We start from the raw sequence: 18,269 nt of genomic DNA, 5'->3' as shown, positions 1-18,269 counted from the left end.
AACCTAGTCCATAAAACCAACACCACACCAAATGTTGGCCACGTAGGAAAAAGGGAGCTAGAACTGCCTGGTCCCTGTTCCCGGACAGCATGACCCGGCGTTGCCCTCAGTGACCCGGAACCACCCCTCGGGGTCAGCACAGCAGGTACTGTTACACCCCGTCCTTACACATAGAAAGGTCTGCCAGGCTGAGCAGCAGGCGCGACAAGGTGCGGGGCTCGGCACGGGGCGGACGGGGGTGGGGTGGGAGGAACAGACGGACGCACGGACGGGGACAGTTACATAATTAACCAGCTCCTGAGCTTTCCTCCCCCTGCAGCCTCGAGACAGCCACGAGCCCGGGAAGCCGCGGACCAGCACGGCGGGGCTGGGCGATGGGCGGGCGAACTCCGGGGGAGTGCGTCACGACGATTACATAAGTGCGCAGGCGCGCGGCCCAAGCGGCGCGTGTCCTGGAGACCCGCGGCCCTCTGATTGGCCGGCGGGAGGCCGGCGCTGGGCGTGTGCGTCAGTCTGACGTCAGCCTGGCGTCACGGGGAGGAGGAAGGGGGGGGAAAGAAAACGAGTCGAAGGGGCGTGTCCTGTTGCCCAGGGGGCCTACGGATTGGCTGGGGAGGTGCAGGAGCCCTCCCACCGGGCGGGCCTCAAGGCGGGGCCTCGGGCCTGGGGCCGGCGTCGGCTACCGGCTTCGGAAAGACGATCATGGCAGCTCGGACCGGTCCCAGGACGCTGGCCAGGGTGGTGTCGGGGTGCCGTTCGAAGTCGACCACCGTGGCGGAAGCCCCGGCGCGGGGGCCTGCGCGCAACGTCAGGTAGCGAGCGGAGGGTTTTTTTCCCGGCGGCCGGCGCGGGGCGGGCTTGTGGCCGGGGCGCTGACTCCTGAACGAGGCGCGGGGCTCCGGGCCGGCCCGGCCGGGAGATCTGGGGCGCGGCGCTCGGCAGAGAGGCCGGCCCGCCCGCCCTCGTGCCCCTCGTGTTTTCGGGGTGAGTCAGCGACGGGGCGGCCGTGGGAGCAGCTGAGTGGCAGCCGGGCCGCCGCCTCCCCCCCCCCGCCCGCCCTTCCGGTCTCCTGGCGCCGACGGCTGCGGGCTCCCGGGGCCGTGGGAGTGCGTGTCCTGGCGGTGAACCGCCTGGCAGACGCTGCCTCACTGGCCGCGGAGTTCACTGACCCCGGCCGCTCGGCCCTCGCAGCAGGGAAACGCAGCCAACAAAGAGGACCGACCTGTTGTTTGCCACACTACTCTAACTTAGAGGTCCTGTAACCTTGAAGATGGGTGGCCCTGCCTCTCGTTTTCCGGGTTGGTCCATTTAAGGGGGTTGAGGGTGGAGATGGATGTAGAAGAGGCCTGAAGGGTGCTCTTAAGTTTACGACGCAGTTTTCTGTTAGGGGAGTAATACTGTGATCAGTGAGTCTCAAAAATTAAAATCGGCTGGGCGTAGTGGCTCACACCTGTAGCCTTCCTTGTCAGTGAGGCTCAGGTAGGAGGATTGCTGTGAGTTCGAGGCCAGCCTAAGCTACAAAGTGAGACACACACACACACACACACACACACACACACACACACACACACACGTCTCAAGATCCAAAAGCAAAATTAGCATTTGAAATGGATCATGTGTGTATACGGGGGAGAAAGCACAAATCTTGCTCAGCTCCAGGACATTTCATTTGACTGAAGACTTTAAAATAGTAACAAAGGGGCGGGGCCTGGTGCTTGAGGCCACCCTGCTCTGCCTAGCTAGTTCCAGACCGGCAAGAGCTGTAAGATAAGATCCTGCCTCAAAAACAAACAGAAAGTATCAGCAATGCTTCACCTCCGAACCCCACAGGAACACTTGTTGAAACTAAGGTGAAATCAGATAGTTTATCCTCAACAGATAGCTTTCCAAGCAGGACATAATCTCCTCATACCTCAGAACTGCTTATATTCCTCATTAAATGCCAGTTTGCTGCCTGTGGGGTGAGGCTTGTGCTCAAGAAGTCCAGACCAGCTTGGGATGTATTTAGCTACTGGATCCCAGAAAGGAAAAACAACAACAAAAATGGTTTGTGAATACATAAAAGTGTTACATCAGCTAGTGTTCTGGCCCTTATTGTAATAGGTTATTTGGATGAAGAGTTTTGGAGTATTAGTGATAAAAAGTGTGTTTGCAGTATGTTTCAGTATTTATTTGTTGGTTTAACTGCTGTGCAAGCAGCTAATTGTATGGTTCTCTGCGTTGCAATCCTAGCCCCTTGGGTCAGGTGCATGGCAGGTGCTGGAGCCACTCTGGGGCTGTGAACATGTTAAGCAGCTCTGTCACTTAGCTCTATACCCTAGCCCTTATTCATGCGTGAACATAGACATGTGTCCAGGACACTGTAACTAAAGCGGGCATACTGATCAGGAAATCTCTTATTGTTTTACTCACACACAGTTTCTTAGGAGTATGATCAGATAGTGTAAGGGTGTCTTGAGGGGCTTAGAGAACCAATGTGTGAGTTTCTTGCTTAGCTTGACACCAGTACTTCTCTTTGGGAACAGGCATCTACATTGGGAATCTCACATGCACCTTCAACTCCAGCTCCAGGAGATCCAAGGCCTCTGGCCTCAGTCACCAGTCTTCACATGCATGTTATTCAAAAAGGCTTGTTAGCAAGATTTGTGATGCATGCCTACAATTCCAGCACCGGAGGAGACTGATTGACACATATGATTTTGAGCTCAATCCTAACCTGGTCTACACAGAGTGAGACTCTGTCTCTAAAACAAAAGCAAACAAGAAAAGAGACAGGAGGCAGAGGCAGGTGGATCTCTGCTAGTTCAGGGCCAGCCTGGTCTACCTAGCAAGTCCCAGGCTAGCCAGGACTGCATAGAGAACATAAATAACTAGGCATTTTGCATACTAGGTTTTTGTTGTTCTTTTTTGGGGGGCATACATTAGTTTGGTACATATTTAAGTTATTTTTGTAAATTCTCATTGTTAAAATTTTATTTGTTTTTTGAGACAGGGTCTCACTATGTAGCCCTGGCTGTCCTAGAACTCACTCTGTAGACCAGGCTGGCCTTGAACTCACAAAGATGCAACTGCCTCTGCCTCCAGAGTGCTGGGACTAAAGGTGTGTGCCGTGCCTTTATCAACTTTTTGTTAATTACTGTGTGCGTTAGTGTAGGTGCAGAGTATGATGAGTGTACATGGGGAAGTCAGGACAACTTTAGGGAGCCGGTTTTCCCACCGTGGGTCCTTGGGATTGAACTCAGGTCATCAGGCTTGGTGACAAGTCCCTTTACTTGCTGAGATATTTCTGTGACCCATATAAAAGAAGCCGGGTGTGGTGTTGCATGCCTTTAATCTCGGCACTCGGGAGGTGGTGGCAGGCAACCATAGCTACGGGGTGTTTGTGAGTGTGACAGCCGTCTCCTGTCCAGAAGACATTGTTTTGCGCGTCCCTCTTTGTCCTTCAGTTTTTAGATTGTATACTACCCATTTTATTGTTATGTTCCTTGAGCCTTGGAGCAAGTGATGTAGAGGGCCCATCTAGGGCTTAATGCTCAGTAGTTACTTGTTCTTAGTACTTTAACTGGTTGTGAGTTTCTGTGTGCACTTTCACCCACTTGCAAAAGGAAACTTGTCTCACAGGCTGAATGTAGCAGTGAGTTATAGGTATAACTGGAAGTATTTAGAAAACAGTTTGACAATATGTCCATTTAGCAAAACAAGAGTGATAGGTTCCATGCTAAGGCCTGTGACCTCCCAGATTCACAATACTAGGAATGAATTTCTTCTGTAGTGTGGGCCTCAAATCCAGCCAGAAGAACGGTCCATCACTCACATAGTAGTCATGCCATTGTTGTACCACTGAGCACGTCTTGCCTGGTAAGCTGATAGTGTAGCTCATAGTGCTCTTAGCTGGGCAATACTACTAATGACTTGATCCATAGCAGCCTGCCACAGCACCTTCCTGCACTGTGAAAGTTTGCCATCAGTAAAGAGGAGGCTCCCAGCTCAGTTCCGGCTTGATTTCTCTATGTCCTGCAACCATATAGTTAGCTTTCTTCTTCTTCATTTGTTGTCTGTGTTCGCTCTATGTGTGTGAGCTCCCAGGGCTTCTAAGTGTGCATCTGACTTCTATGTGCATTCTTGAAAACTGAGGTCCTCATGTTTGCATGGCAGGAGCTTTACCCACTGGGCCATCTCTTCAGTCTGCAGTATTTTTTAATACTGTCCTCCTGGCCTGTTATACTGCTACATCTCTGGGTTTTTTGTTTGTTTGTTTGTTTGTTTTGTTTTTTGAGTTTGTTCTGTTTTGTTTGAGACAGACTCTCATGTAGTCCCAGCTGACCTCAAACTCTATGTGGCATTGGATGGCTTTAAGTCCCTGATCCTCCCTAAGACTGAAATTACAAGTGTCTGTCCCTGTGCCTGGGTGCTGGTTAGTTTGTTAGCCAGAGTCTCCCTATCTGGTTCTGGCATCCTGAAATTGACTGTGTAGAATTCACTGTGTGATAGAATACCTATCAAGTAGGCTGTACTTGAGCTCTTGCTGGTCTTCCATCTCTGCTTCCCAAAGTGCTGGGGTTGCAGGCGTGTACTGCTGAGCCAGGCTGTTAGTCTCTTAGTTTCTGAATATTGATTGCTAAGCTCTTTCCCTACCACCAGGAATGCCTACCCCCCCCATTTATCTACATATGAGTGAGTATGTTTCTGTATTCATATGTATATACATTTTATCATTGAGCTATAGCCCCAACCTAATGGGTCCTGATATTGCTAGCAATCCATAGAGTCTGATTATAGAGTGAAGGAATCTATTAGAGAAAGAAAACTCACTATACGGAACAGAGAAATTATTTCAGGGTCCTGGAAGGCTGAGGCCCAATTCCACGCTGTTCTTTTGCCTGGTCTGTCTCTAGCATATAAAACCACGAGGGGAGCGAAGAGAGAGGTGCATCCTTGCATCCCAGGTCTTAAGGGTCCCCAGCAGCCACGCCCCAGGGGCATGTACTTCAAGGTCATAGGCAGGTGTAACAGTTACCTGCTACCTCACTAAGGGGTAATGCTTCAAGATCATAGCTAGAATAGCTACCCACTACATCTACCCCTTTTTGTCTAAATAAGAAAGTTCTAACCTAACACAAAACTACATACAGTAGGAATGATTATCAAGTATTGTGCAGGAGAAAGAAAGGGTAATGACCTAAACAAAATGGAACTACAACCAACAAGAACAACATCAAACAAGAGACACATACTAAAGTCCAGAGAAATCCAGAACACAGGTAAATGGCATGCTAGAGAGATTATTCCAAAAGCTGTCTTATCCTGAAGAATCTGAATCCAGTACTTAATATGTTCTAGCTAAGATATGAGAAGATTGTAACTGTAACTGTTAGTATTCAACCCCATCAAAGACCTGAGAAGGAGTATAATAATACCTGAGGAAAAGGCAGAAGCATGCAAGCAACTTTTAGAAAACTTATGGGAATAGAGAGAGGCAGCTGGCAGACTGGGCATTTCTCAGCACCGTTGGGACATCCAGTTTAACTACAAGCCTAGAATATCTGACAGACCATTTTCAGAAGCAGGAATTTTGAAAGACCATCTTACCCTGTCTTGGCAGAGTTCAGTAGTCGCTTTTCCTTGTGTCCCATGCATCCAGAAAGAGCAGCATTTGTACTGTCAGCAGTTGAGGCAAGAGCAGTTCTTTGCCCAGCAGGCCATTTTGCACCAAGAAGAAGACAAACTTCCAAACAGAATGTCTTAGAAGCCCAGCATTATCTCAGATTCAGATTGGTGCTGCCAGGAGCAATTGTGTCTCATGTCAACAGAATTCTAAGTTATCAAAACATTTAAATGCCATGTTCTCTAGGTCTATGAAGTGTTTGAAGATTACCTATCCATCTGACCTATGTTTCTGTAAATCTGGACAACCTAACTAACATAACTATAGAAATGACAAGCATGAGTGACTATAAATCTGTAAGTCTTCTCTACCTAAGTAATCTTAGGACTAAGGCTTCATATTAACAAGATAAACTGTCTGTAAGCAGATGTTCTATATAAGAACAATGATCTCAAAGTTGTGACAATACACAAAATATCTTAGAGGTAGAAATGTATACTGCAGTATACAGTATGACAAAACAATCCTAAATATGTATCAATATACAAAATATCCTAAACAGAGGAAGAACATACATACAGTATGACAAATATAATTTTACATTTGTGTCAATATACAAGAATCCATAACAGTGCAAATTATCTAAGGCTGATATTTTACTAAATTAGTTTATATATACAATATTCTATCCTATACCTACCTAGTCCCCATCTTTCTTTTTTCTTTTTTGTTTTTTTGAGACAGGGTTTCTCTGTGTAGCTTTGCGCCTTTCCTGGATCTCACTCTGTAGACCAGGCTGGCCTCGAACTCACAGAGATCCTCCTGGCTCTGCCTCCCGAGTGCTGGGATTAAAGGCGTGCGTCACCACCGCGGGGGGGGGGGGCATTTTTCTTTTCTTAAGGAGAATACTGAGTCTTAATTTTTATTGTTCCACCCCCAACCCTATAACCATTATCCATAGCCCAGAGTATAATGAAACCTCTGGGAGATGGGGCATCAGGGTGTCTTTTTCTTAGAATTGCTTCCTGCTGTTTGGGGGCGATAGTATCTCTGTGGGGTCCTGTAAGAAAGCTCAAATAGTTAGGTGTCAATAGGAATAGCTGTAGATTCTGCAGCCAGTCTCAGCAATGGATAAGGTTGTCTGAGATTCTGACTAGAAGTGTAGTATGATGGACCGTCTCATCGTGGAACTGTCCTGGAGAGTTTTCAGTCCAAAGTTGATCATTTATTAATGTTCATGGGTACCATGGCATCATTCTGGACTGGGTAGAGTCGTTGTGGGGCCCCATCTTCTGGAAGCTGCAGAGATTGCTATTGGAAAGACTTATTTTTTTATTGTGGAAAACTTGAGCACTATTAATATCAAAATGGAAAGTTTGGATTTATTCTGGATAGAGAAGGGATTCTCCAAAAGCAAGGACAAGCATGGAAAGAAATAGAATCTTGACAAGGGTACCTTTTTATTGTTTTTTTTCTGTCCCACACCAGGCAGCTCTTCTGATATGAGACAGAATCTCTTAATTTTTTGTTTTAGCAGCATGCTTGGGTTTAGAGAAGGAGAGAGCCACATTCTAACTCCAAAGCCAGCTTGATTTATAATTGAACTGGGACCACAACTTTTCTAGAGTTAAAGAGATATAGATGCTAGGCAGTGAGATATTACCCTGTGTATATTGGTACCAATAGGTTCATCCCTTCTGCTGCAGATGTCTGGGTATCTAAGGCCTTATGAGTTCTGGAAGACAGGTATTTCTATTATCCCGTAAAGACAGAAAACAGAACCCTGTCTCCATCCTTGTTTGTTGGGTTTTTCTCACAACTTGTAGAGTTGACACATGGGTGGATGAGCTGTGACTTCTCCTCATCGAGGTTTCTCCTGTTCAAATCGAATTTTTATTAATTTTGTTGTTATCCATAGCTTTTCTTCTCCTGCAGAAACAAAAGCAAAACCCCTTCCCCAGCATAGGATGTATCCTGGTTTCCTTTCTGGGGTCAACACATCTTTGAAGTAAAGCATTTGGTTTAGCTCAGGAGTTTTTTCAGTTGTCCAGTGTCTCTCCGCAGCTGTTGTCCCTTTCTCATCAGCATTGAGAAAATTCAGGCTTAATAAAGCACTATGCAATCTATTTCTAGGGGTCATTGTTACCTCTTTCTGTTTATTTAGCATATCCTTTAAAGTTCAATTAGATCTTTCTATGACTGCTCAGCCTGTGGGATTGTGTGGTATGCCTGTAATATGCTTTATATTTTATCCAAGTACCTTAGGTGTGTATGCCCAAGGAATGATCAAATCCATACTGTTAGAAATTCATAGCAGAAAACAGCTGATATATTAAAAGCGGAATAACACCAAATACTCCTTGAAATTTGGGTTCCTCTGGAAGAATTCCTTGATTCTTCCAGGTATACTTTACCATATATAGCTGAGTTCCTACTTTGTATCCCCGTGGCCTTTAGCAGTTAGGAGCATTGGCTACTCTTCTAGGGGTCCTGAGTTTAGTTCCCAGCAACCACACAGTGAATGGTGGCTCACAACCATCTATAATGGGATCTGATGCCCTCCTCTGGCCTGCAGACAGAGCACTTGTGCATAAATAAATGTTTTAAAAAGACGAACAGGAGCATAGCTGACATCTGTACACGGGCTCACTTTGTAACAGGACATACCATAACACATGCGTGTTGAAATACATGATGAGGAAGTCAGAGGAGCAGCAGTTCTGACACGTCAGAGTCCAGATCTGACACAGACCCGCTTTTAGGTCTCATTGGTGTGGGCAGGAGTCCAGCCAACTCTGGGAAACCCACTGGGAAACCACTTTGTTGAATAAGGTGAACTGAGTAATAGATGAAGAGTACACAGGCAAGCCTGTGGCATGATGTCATACATAGCTGCCAGTTGAAAGCCAGCTCCTGAGGACATAGTGTTTGTGCCAGAAGCTTCTGACCACTCTGTTGGCTGTTGTTTTAGTTTTTTTATTTATATTTCAGGTACACTGGTGTTTTGTTTGCATGTAAGTCTGTGTGTGTTGGATCCCCTAGAACTGGAGTTACAGACAGTTGTGAGCTACCATGTGGGTTCTGGGAATTAAACCTGGATCCTCTGGAAGAGCAGCCAGTGCTTTTCCATTGAGCTATCTCTGCAGCCTGTTTTAGTTTTTTTTTTTTTTTTTTTTTTTTTTTTTTTTTTTTTTTGCTACCTAGAAGTTTATCTTGGGACTGGAGAGATGGCTCAAAGGTTACGAGCACTGGCTGCTCTTCCAGAAGTCCTGAGTTCAATTCCCAGCAACCACATGGTGGCTTACAACCATCTATAATTTGATCTGATGCCCTCTTCTGGCATGTAGAGAGAACACTGTATACATAATAAATAAATAAACCTCTTTTAAAAAGTTTATCTTTCTGAATCTGCTGTGGAATAATCCTCTTGTACACAGTAAAGATTTTTCACTCAGATTGGTTTAGTAGAATGCTGGTTGGCCATAGCCAGGCAGGAAGTATAGGCAAGGCTACCAAACTAAGGGTGATGGGAAGGAGAAGGGTGGAGTCAGGAGTCACCAGCCAGATGCAGAGGGAGCAGGGGATGAATATGCTATGCTAATAAAGGTACCACCACGTGACAAAGCACAGATAGAAATATGGGTTAATTTAAGTGTAAGAGTTAGCTAGGAACAAGCCTGAGTTATCAGCCAAGCATTTATAATTGATATTCAGCCTCTAAGTCGGGTATTTGGGACTGGGCAGTCAGGACAGGAAACGTCCATTTACAAAATCCATGCCTGTTTTCAGCATTACTCTAAAATTGCAAACTCTTCTAAAATATGGTTGCTTTTTATAATGCTGTATAATTTGGGTTTAATTTTTATCCTAAATGTTACAAATTGTTTTTTAGATACTTAGCTTCCTGTGGTATATTGATGAACAGAACTCTTCCACCACATTCCTCAGTTTTGCCTAAAGAGATCTATGCAAGAACATTCTTCAAAATCACTGCGCCATTAGTAAATAAACGAAAAGAATATTCGGAGAGAAGAATTATAGGGTTTGTATATAATAGTAATTTTATTAAAAGCACGCTTATACTTTTCTATGGAGTGCCATGCTGCTTTCTCTCTGGATTATCTTCCTGAAGATCAAACTTTTTTCTAGGTTAATCTATCTATAACTCTTGCTGATTTATACATATTGTTGAAGGACTGTAATATTACATTAACTGTATAGGATAGAAATAACCTTGACATTCAAAGGAAATAATTTATTGCATCTTTGTTATTCTTTCATGATTATAAAAATTAATTAAAACATATATGGAGGTTCAAATTTTGTTGTAACTAAAAATGCCTTCCCGCTTTTGTGGTGAATTTCAAGATAAGAGTTTCTCTGTGTAGCCCTAGCTGGCCTTGAACTGAGAGATCTGCCTGCCTCTACCTTCTGAGTTCTGAGATTAATCAAGGTATGAGCCACCCCAACCCTGCCCAAAATATCTTTTTGTGATTTATGATTAATGATAATTTTATGGTGGGTTATGTTTTAGCTGTGTCCAGGATCTGTTTATTTATTTGTGTTTTGAGACAAGGTTTCGTTGGCTAGCCTGGTACTTACTATATAGCTCAGGCTGGGCTTGAACTCTTGTCAGTCCTCCTACCAGAGCCTCTGGGGTGTTCGGATGGTAGGCATGTGCCCCCATCCTTCCCTTGCCTTTTTTCTTTTTCTTTTTCTTTTTCTTCTTTTTCTATTTGGTTTTTCAAGACAGGGTTTCTCTGTGTAGTTTTGGTGCCTGTTCTGGATCTCGCTCTGTAGACCAGGCTGGCCTCAAACTCACAGAGATCCGCCTGGCTCTGCCTCCCGAGTGCTGGGATTAAAGGCGTGCGCCACCACCGCCTGGCTTCCCTTGCCTTTATGAGTAAGAATAGTAAATATCTGGTTCTCAGTCAGGTTGCCTCTTACATATATTCAAAGAGTTTTATTTTTGTTGTTTGGTCATTTTCTTAGTGTTTTATTGCTGTCAAGAGAACCATGACCAAGGCAATCTTAAAAGAGAAGGCATTTATTTGGGGGCTTGCTTATAGTTTCAGAGGTTTATTAGTCCATTATCATCATGGCAGCAGGTGCTGGAGAAGTGATTGAGAGCTACATCCTAATTTGCAGGTAGAGAGAGAACCTGGGCTTAGCATGGGTTTTTGAAACCTCAAAGCCTACCCCCAGTGACGCACTTCCTCCAATAAGGCCACACCTGCTCTAACAAAGCACCTTACCTCCTAATTGTTTTAATCCTTCTCAGATAATGCCACTCCTTGATGACTAAGCATTCAGATATATGAGTTTATGGGGACCATTCGTATTCAAGTCACTATGGTCATTGTGACCTCTGCCATATGTATTTAGAGTCCTTTCACTTTCCACCTCCATTCCATCATGTGGTTCAATGTGTGCCATATAACTTACGATGGTTTATTACGTTCTATTTAAAACTCATAGAATCAGTTGCTAATATTCTTTATCTCTCTTTTTAAGATATTCAATGCAAGAAATGTATGATGTGGTATCAGGAATGGAAGATTATAAGCATTTCGTTCCTTGGTGTAAAAAATCAGACATACTATCTAGGAGATCTGGGTATTGTAAAACCCAATTAGAAGTTGGGTTTCCACCTGTTGTGGAGCGATATACATCAATTGTAACCTTGGTCAAACCACATTTGGTAAAGGTAAGTTTGGTGTTTTTGTTTTGAACATTCCCTAGATGTTTATTATACTAAATGAGTTAAATAGCATGTAACAGCTTAAAAAATACATCTAGTAAGAAGTGAGGGGGAAAAGCCACTCACTGTATTTCCTAATTGTGTTCATTGATACAGCATTAGCATTATTCTTTCCAAATAGAAGTTGGAGTAAAATTTGGAAATGAGAAGGTTTTTTTTTTCTGTTTTTCTTCTGCTAAAGACTACTGAATTGCAAGATAGATCATTTGGGCCACAGAAGTGAGAAATGTTTTCATCTTTGTACTATTAAAATAGGGTATGATTTGAAAAAAATAGGGTATGATAGTACATGCCTGCAATCCTAAGAGTAAAGAGGTACCTCAGGCAAGGGGACTGTACATTTGAGGCTAGCCTGGGCTATAAAGTGAGCCTATCTTAACAAAAAAAAAAAGAAAAGAAGGAAAAGAAAAATTAATATAGTTAATATTTTTAGTGTATTACTTTACCACTGAGAAAAAGATCAGTTTGTTTAATGCTCACACACACTCTTTTTTTTTCCCTCCCAAGGCAGGGTTTCTCTGTAACAGCCCTGGCTGTCCTGGAACTCAGACCAGGCTAGCCTCGAACTCACAGTGATCCACCTGCCTCTGCCTCCCGAGTGCTGGGATTACAGGCGTGCACCACTGCCACCACCACTCCCAGGCACACTTTTTTTTAAAGTTCCAGGAGACATGGTAAGACAGCAAAAGGTTAAAGAAAGTAACCTCAATGGCTAAATGTGGAACAGAGAGATGGCTCAGCGGTTAAGCTGCTTTCAGAAGACCTGGTTCAGTTCCCAGCACCCACATGGTGGCTTGCAGCTGGCTGTACCCACAGTTCCAAGGGATCTGATGCCCTCTTCTGACTTCTGTGGTAAACAGACATGCAGGCAGACAAAACAGTTTGTCCCGGAAATATGTACCAGATACCTTATGAACATATCAGTCATTTCAGAGTGATGGTGTAAAGTCTATGTTATTTTACACCTGAAAGAAATGTGTGGTATTTAACTTGTTCTGGAGTACCTGTAAGTAGCAGAATTGGAAATGAGTTTCTTTTGTTGTTGTTGTTTTTTTTTTTTTTAAATCACTCCCTGGGGTTGGGGGATTGCCCAGTTGGTAAAGTACTTACTGTGCAAGCATAAGGACCCGAGTTTGGATCCCCAGCACCAGGAGTGGTGTGTGGGCTGTGACCCCAATGCTGGAGGGCAGACAGCTGGGTCTCTGAAGCTCATTGGTCAGCCAGCCTAGCCAGAGTGATGGATGTTTCACTTACTTGTTGCTGTGGCTAAACACCTGACGGGAAGCCATTCAAGGGAGGAGGAGTTTGTTCTGGCTCACAGTTGACGGGAGCCTTTGGTCATGGTAGAAAAACATGGCAGCAGGTGAAGTTGTGGCGGCAGAAGCTTGAGGTCCACAGGCCACACGGCATCGACAGTCAAGATGAGAGCAATGCATGGGGGTGCTTCCTTTCTCCTTGTTATGCAGGCCAGGACACCAGTTCTGGGAACCATGCTGCCCACGTTGAGGGTGGGCCTTCATGTGGAACTAATCCCATAATATTATAGACGTGCCAGAGATTGTCTCCAAAGTGATTCTACATCACAGAGACCCTGTCTCAGAAAGATGGCTAGGGATGGAGGAAGACACCTGTAGTCTACACACATGAGCAGTTGCATCCCCTACAGACTAGAGGAGTGAGGTCTAATAGAGCTATGTAGCACAGTAGGTGAGCACATGCAAGAGAAGAGCTGACAGTCTGGATCCTAGAGGAAGAGAAAATGACTGCTGTGGTAAGAAGTCACTTCCTTGTTCCCAGCTACTAGACCTCTTCACCTCTTGTACTCTGAGCTGATAAAGAGAATTACTTTTCGAGGAAGTAAGCCCCAGTCATGGTTGAGTTTGCTCGTATGGAAGGTATTTATTTTTTCTCTTTCCTTTTTGTTCTAGGCATCTTGTACTGATGGGAAACTTTTCAATCATCTGGAGACTATTTGGCGTTTTAGCCCAGGTCTTCCTGGCTACCCGAGAACTTGTACCTTGGATTTCTCGGTAAGTCTGTTATAAGCTCGGTTTGTTCGTGTACAGCACAGCACACAGGTGGAGGTCAGAGAACAGTTTCCGAGCGTCTCTCCTGCCCTCCTGTCAGTCATGCTCAGATCCTCAGGCTTGGTGGGAGGTGCCATGGGGCCATCTTCCCAGCCCAGTTTATGCAGTTTCTGAGGCAGTGTTTTACCTTGTAGCCTGGGCTGGACTGCAGTCTACTGCACAGCTTGGGCTGGCCTCCGCTTCACTATCACCCCTCAACATCCTGAGTGCTAGGATGACAGCAGATACTGCCACACATAACTGATAATACCCTTGTTTGGTTGTTTTGTTTTGTTTTTTGAGACAGAGTCTCACTATATGCTCTGGCTGTCCTGGATCTCGCTTTGTAGCCCAGGCTGGCCTCAAACTCACAGACATCCACTTGCCTTTGCCCTCCTGAGTGCTGGGATCAACAGCGTGCACCACCACTGCCCAGTTCCAATAGTTGTTTGAATGCAGGAATTGATAATCATGGCTTCAGGATGGCTCAATTAGCGAACCAGTGTATTTTTAACACTGGGGCAGTGTGGATTCAGAAGTGGAAAAACCATTCACCACACAGTCTGTTCCTACATCTTTGAGTGTTTCAGATCCTCTTATGCATTGAGCTTTCTGCCAACAGCAAAAGCTCACAGATTTAACTATAAAATGAAGACGAGGTGGGTAATCGTCAAGCACTAGAGAACAAATCAGCCAAACCCAACATTTATCATTTCACTGTCTGTTCAGTGCTAAAGACATTTAAGCCCATTAGAGGTTTAAAATTAGTACCAAGTTAAATCTGTATATTACATAATAGATGCAGAAATGAAATTCCAAAGAGAATCTAGAAACTCCTGCCAGGTATGGTAGCACATGCCTTTAATTCCAACACTGAGGACGCAGAGGCACTGATCTCTGTGAGGTTGGGGCCAGCCAAGACTGCATAGTGAGACCCTATATCATAAAAATACATAAATAAATAACATAGAGACTCCTAATTTTCTTGTTCATATCACTTTTGCTGTAGAAAACTTAACCTGTTTCTAACTGCCTTCCCAATAGGAAATGGGTTCTCTCTGTGCTTGTGATTCAGGCATTAAATCATAAGAAATGGTGGTAATTTAGGTAAATGATACTCTTTTTTCAGCTCTTGAATACTTTCATTAAAAAATGAGAGCCAGGGCATGTCTGTAATTCTAGCACTGTTGAGGCTGAGGCAGAAGAATAACAAATTGAACGCCAACTAAAGCTGTACAGTTAAACCCTGTCTCAAAAACAAAATTACTAATTATCACATGTATAAAGCCCCGGATTCAATCTAAAATTTGATGTTTATAGAACAATTGGCAATTTGAACAGCCTACAGTTTAGATCTTAGCATTTATTACCTAGCAACTGGTAGTTTTCTGATTTTGACTACTGTGGCTAGATTGTTATAAGACAAATAGGAAACTTTGGGGTGATGAGCATGTGAAACTCCTTTATGTTGTTTCTGCTACTTTTTTTTTTTTTTTAACAAATAGGTTATTTTATTTTATTACTACATTTTCATTTATTGTGTGTGTGACAACTTCAGGGAGTTAGTTGTCTCCTTCCACCAGGTAGGTCCTTGTAGGTGGACCTTTCTGTCTCACCAGCCAGTTCCGAAATAACTACACTGAGACTTATTAGTAATTATAAATATGCAGCCAGTAGCTCAGGCTTGTTACTAACTCTTACACTTTAAATTAACCCATGTTTCTTACCTACGCTCTGCCATGTGTCTTGGTACCTTTTCTCAGTACAACAAGTTTATCATCCTCTCCATGGCTCCTCTCCATTCTCAAGACTCCTCCACTACTTCTTCATGCTCTCTTTTTGTCTGCAAGTCCCACCTGTCCAGCTATTGGCCAGTCAGCTTCTTTATTAAGCCAATCATAGTGACATTATTCACACAGTGTAAAGGAATATTCCCCAGGTCCTAAGGATGAAACTGAGGTCATCTGGCTTGGTAGCAGGTGCTTTTAACCACTGAACCATCTCAGCAAATATAATTTTATGGTTTTAATTATAAGAAAGTTATTTAGCCTAGTGTGGTGGCGCACGCCTTTAATTCCAGCACTGGGGAGGCTGAGGCAGGCGGATCTCTGTGAGTTTGAGGCCAGTCTGGTATACATAGCTAGCTCCAGGACAGGCAAGGATACAGAGAGAGACCTTGTTTTTAAAAAGTTATTTAAGGATAAATAGCTAGGAGTCAGACATGGTATAGGCCTGTAATCCCAGCTCCTGAGGAGGCTAAGATAAGAAGGTCATGAGTTAGATGCCTGCACTCGGTGTGTTTGAACTTAGCCTAGATAAGTTAATGAGACCCTATCTAAAAATAGAAAATTTGAAACCTTGTCCAGTGTGTGAGAGGTCCGAGTATCGAGTCCTAGGATAAGGGAAAAAAGGTTAAGACTTAGGACGTGGCTCATTGAAGCTCTAGGTTTCATCCCCAGCACCAGTCAGCTGATAGAGGCAAGTAAAGTATGTCATAATTCAGAGGAGACCGGGTCCTTACAGTACTGTTGTTTACAATAACTTTCTTGAGTTCTGTCCCGAACAACAGAGGGCGTTACTAAAGTTCTAACTCTTTGGCCGCCTGGTTTGTGGGAGACGTGCATGTGCATACACAGGAAGTATCAACTTCCTGCCGTTACTTCCTATAGGAATGATCGCTCTCAGAGCAGTCACTTCCTACCTCCTCTTGTGAAAAAGGCTGCGTGTAAAGCCAAGTGTGCTAATAAGACGTCAGAAGAGTTTTGGCAAGATGCTGAGACCTGAGTTACTCGCCAGCCAGGACCTACATGGTGGAGAGAGAACTTCCTCTAGCAGATTGTCCTCTGACCTCTCCGTATGCCCTCCTAAAGTAGACAGTGCAGCTGGCAGGGTGACTCGAGGGTAAAGGCACATGCAGTGACGACTGACAGCCTGAGTTCAGTCCCTGGGGGTGGAGGAAGGAGAACCTCAACTCTGAAGGTGACCTCTGACCTCCATTTGTGTGCCATGCATAATTTCCCTACAATAAATGTGAGTTAAAATTTTCACTGGGCAGTGGTGGCACACACCTTTAATCCCAGCACTCGGGAGGCAGAGGCAGGCGGATCTCTGTGAGTTCGAGGCCAGCCTGGTCTACAGAGTGAGTTCCAGGACAGGCACAAAGCTACACAGAGAAACCCTGTCTCGAAAAACCAAAAAAAGCAAAAAGTTAAAATTTTTCTTTCCTGTAGAAGCCAGTGAAACTCTCTCCCCTAAAGAAGGTTCCTTGGCCTTACTGACTTAGGCTCGTTGTGAGGCACTCCTATAAAATGATCCCATCTTCCAGCGGGTGCCAGATCTCCCCTAGAGGGAACCCACACGGCGCCACCTCAGAAACTCCAGTACTCCTGCCTCAGCCTCCTGAATGCTCGGATTGTAGACGTGTGTCACTATGCCCAGCATCGGGATCCGTGTAGATCATTGTGAACATTGTCTTGCAGATTTCTTTTGAATTCCGCTCACTTCTGCACTCTCAGCTTGCTACGTTGTTCTTCGATGAAGTAGTGAAACAGATGGTGGCTGCCTTTGAAAGAAGAGCGTGTAAACTCTACGGTCCAGAAACAAATATACCTCGGGAATTAATGCTTCACGAAATTCACCATACCTGAAAGGGAAATAAGAACCCGCACCACCTATCTTGACTAGTGTGTTCACTTTAGGAAGCCCTCTACCGCTATTCAGAAGTCAGAGCATTCGTTAAGCCCGCCGTGATTCTAAGCCCGCGCCGTTGAAAATTTGTAGATTGAATGTGGACCCACTTGTACATAGAATTATTTCTTCAATCAAGTGTGACTCAAAGTAATGTGTACATTTGCAGGTTCTGCCTTTGTAATAATGGTGTCATCACTGTTGCTAGGATACTGCATCCCTCGTTTGAGCGCAGAGTGAAGGTAACACGTCTTTTAGTTATCACCTTACATGAAAGGTTAGCTGAGATACAATGTGTGCTATATTAACTGTATCATGTTTAAGTTATTAGGTGCAGAGTATTTGTAACTTATTGTTATTGGGCCTGCCATATGGCTTAGGATATTTGAGTAATCATATATTTAATGTTCAAACTTTGATTTAAAGTACTGCTAATGAAGTCTTAGCACTTTTGGTATTTTAAGTTGTTCGTGTGGGTAACAGTAGATAATTCAGTGTTGTTGGGAAGTTGCTTCCCAGGTACACTGAGTAGGTTTTCATTTGGTTTTTTGTTTTGGTGAGAGGTCCAGAGCGCCAAGCTACTTTTCTAGACATTTGAAACCTCCTTTGGGTGCTTCAGCTGTACTTTCAAAATGCTGGTCGCCTGTCAGAGTCTGGTCTGCCACTGTAGGCAACAGATAAGTTAGTTAATATGCCTCCAGCACTATACACCCATTTTCTATTTATTGTGCATATTCACTTTCAATACTATTCTAAACTGATATTTTTTTAAACAAATCAATGTAAGCGCTGAAGTCGTGACTTAATAAAGTTAATTTGTTTATTTTTGTATAGTGACTTTGATTATTAATCTTTTCTGTATTGTTTCCGTATGTGTTCTGACAGATGGCCTGGTTTGTGTCCCTCTTGCTATTGCAAGCACTGTGAGCAAAAGCACTTGAGGAATGTGTTTATCTAGCTTACAGGTCACAGTGTGTATCACAGAGGGCAGGAGTGAGAGGCAGGAACTGAAGCAGGGGTGAGAAGGTCTGCTGCTCCTCCCTGGTCTGCTGCTTGCTCGTCCTGGCTCCTATTCAGCTAGCTTTCTTAGAGATGAGGACCCGCCCACCCCAGAGTGACACCTCCTACATTAAGTAGCAGTCAGGAAAGT

At 44.2% G+C, this 18,269-nt stretch overlaps 1 protein-coding gene across 1 annotated transcript; it reads left to right on the top strand.

Moving 5' to 3' along the window:
* The first annotated feature begins 635 nt into the window (after positions 1-635).
* Positions 636-17,950, top strand: Coq10b (coenzyme Q10B). The gene is made up of 5 exons (XM_028886336.2): positions 636-812; positions 9,498-9,647; positions 11,120-11,312; positions 13,295-13,396; positions 16,912-17,950. The coding sequence occupies exons 1-5, from the start codon at positions 703-705 to the stop codon at positions 17,077-17,079; spliced, it is 723 nt and encodes a 240-aa protein (XP_028742169.1). The 5' UTR covers positions 636-702; the 3' UTR covers positions 17,080-17,950.
* Positions 17,951-18,269: the final 319 nt, after the last annotated feature.

Source organism: Peromyscus leucopus, chromosome 13, assembly GCF_004664715.2.
Source record: "Peromyscus leucopus breed LL Stock chromosome 13, UCI_PerLeu_2.1, whole genome shotgun sequence".
Lineage (NCBI taxonomy): Eukaryota > Metazoa > Chordata > Mammalia > Rodentia > Cricetidae > Peromyscus > Peromyscus leucopus.
Note: the sequence above shows the minus strand (reverse complement) of the source record. Positions and strands in the feature narration are given on the sequence as shown.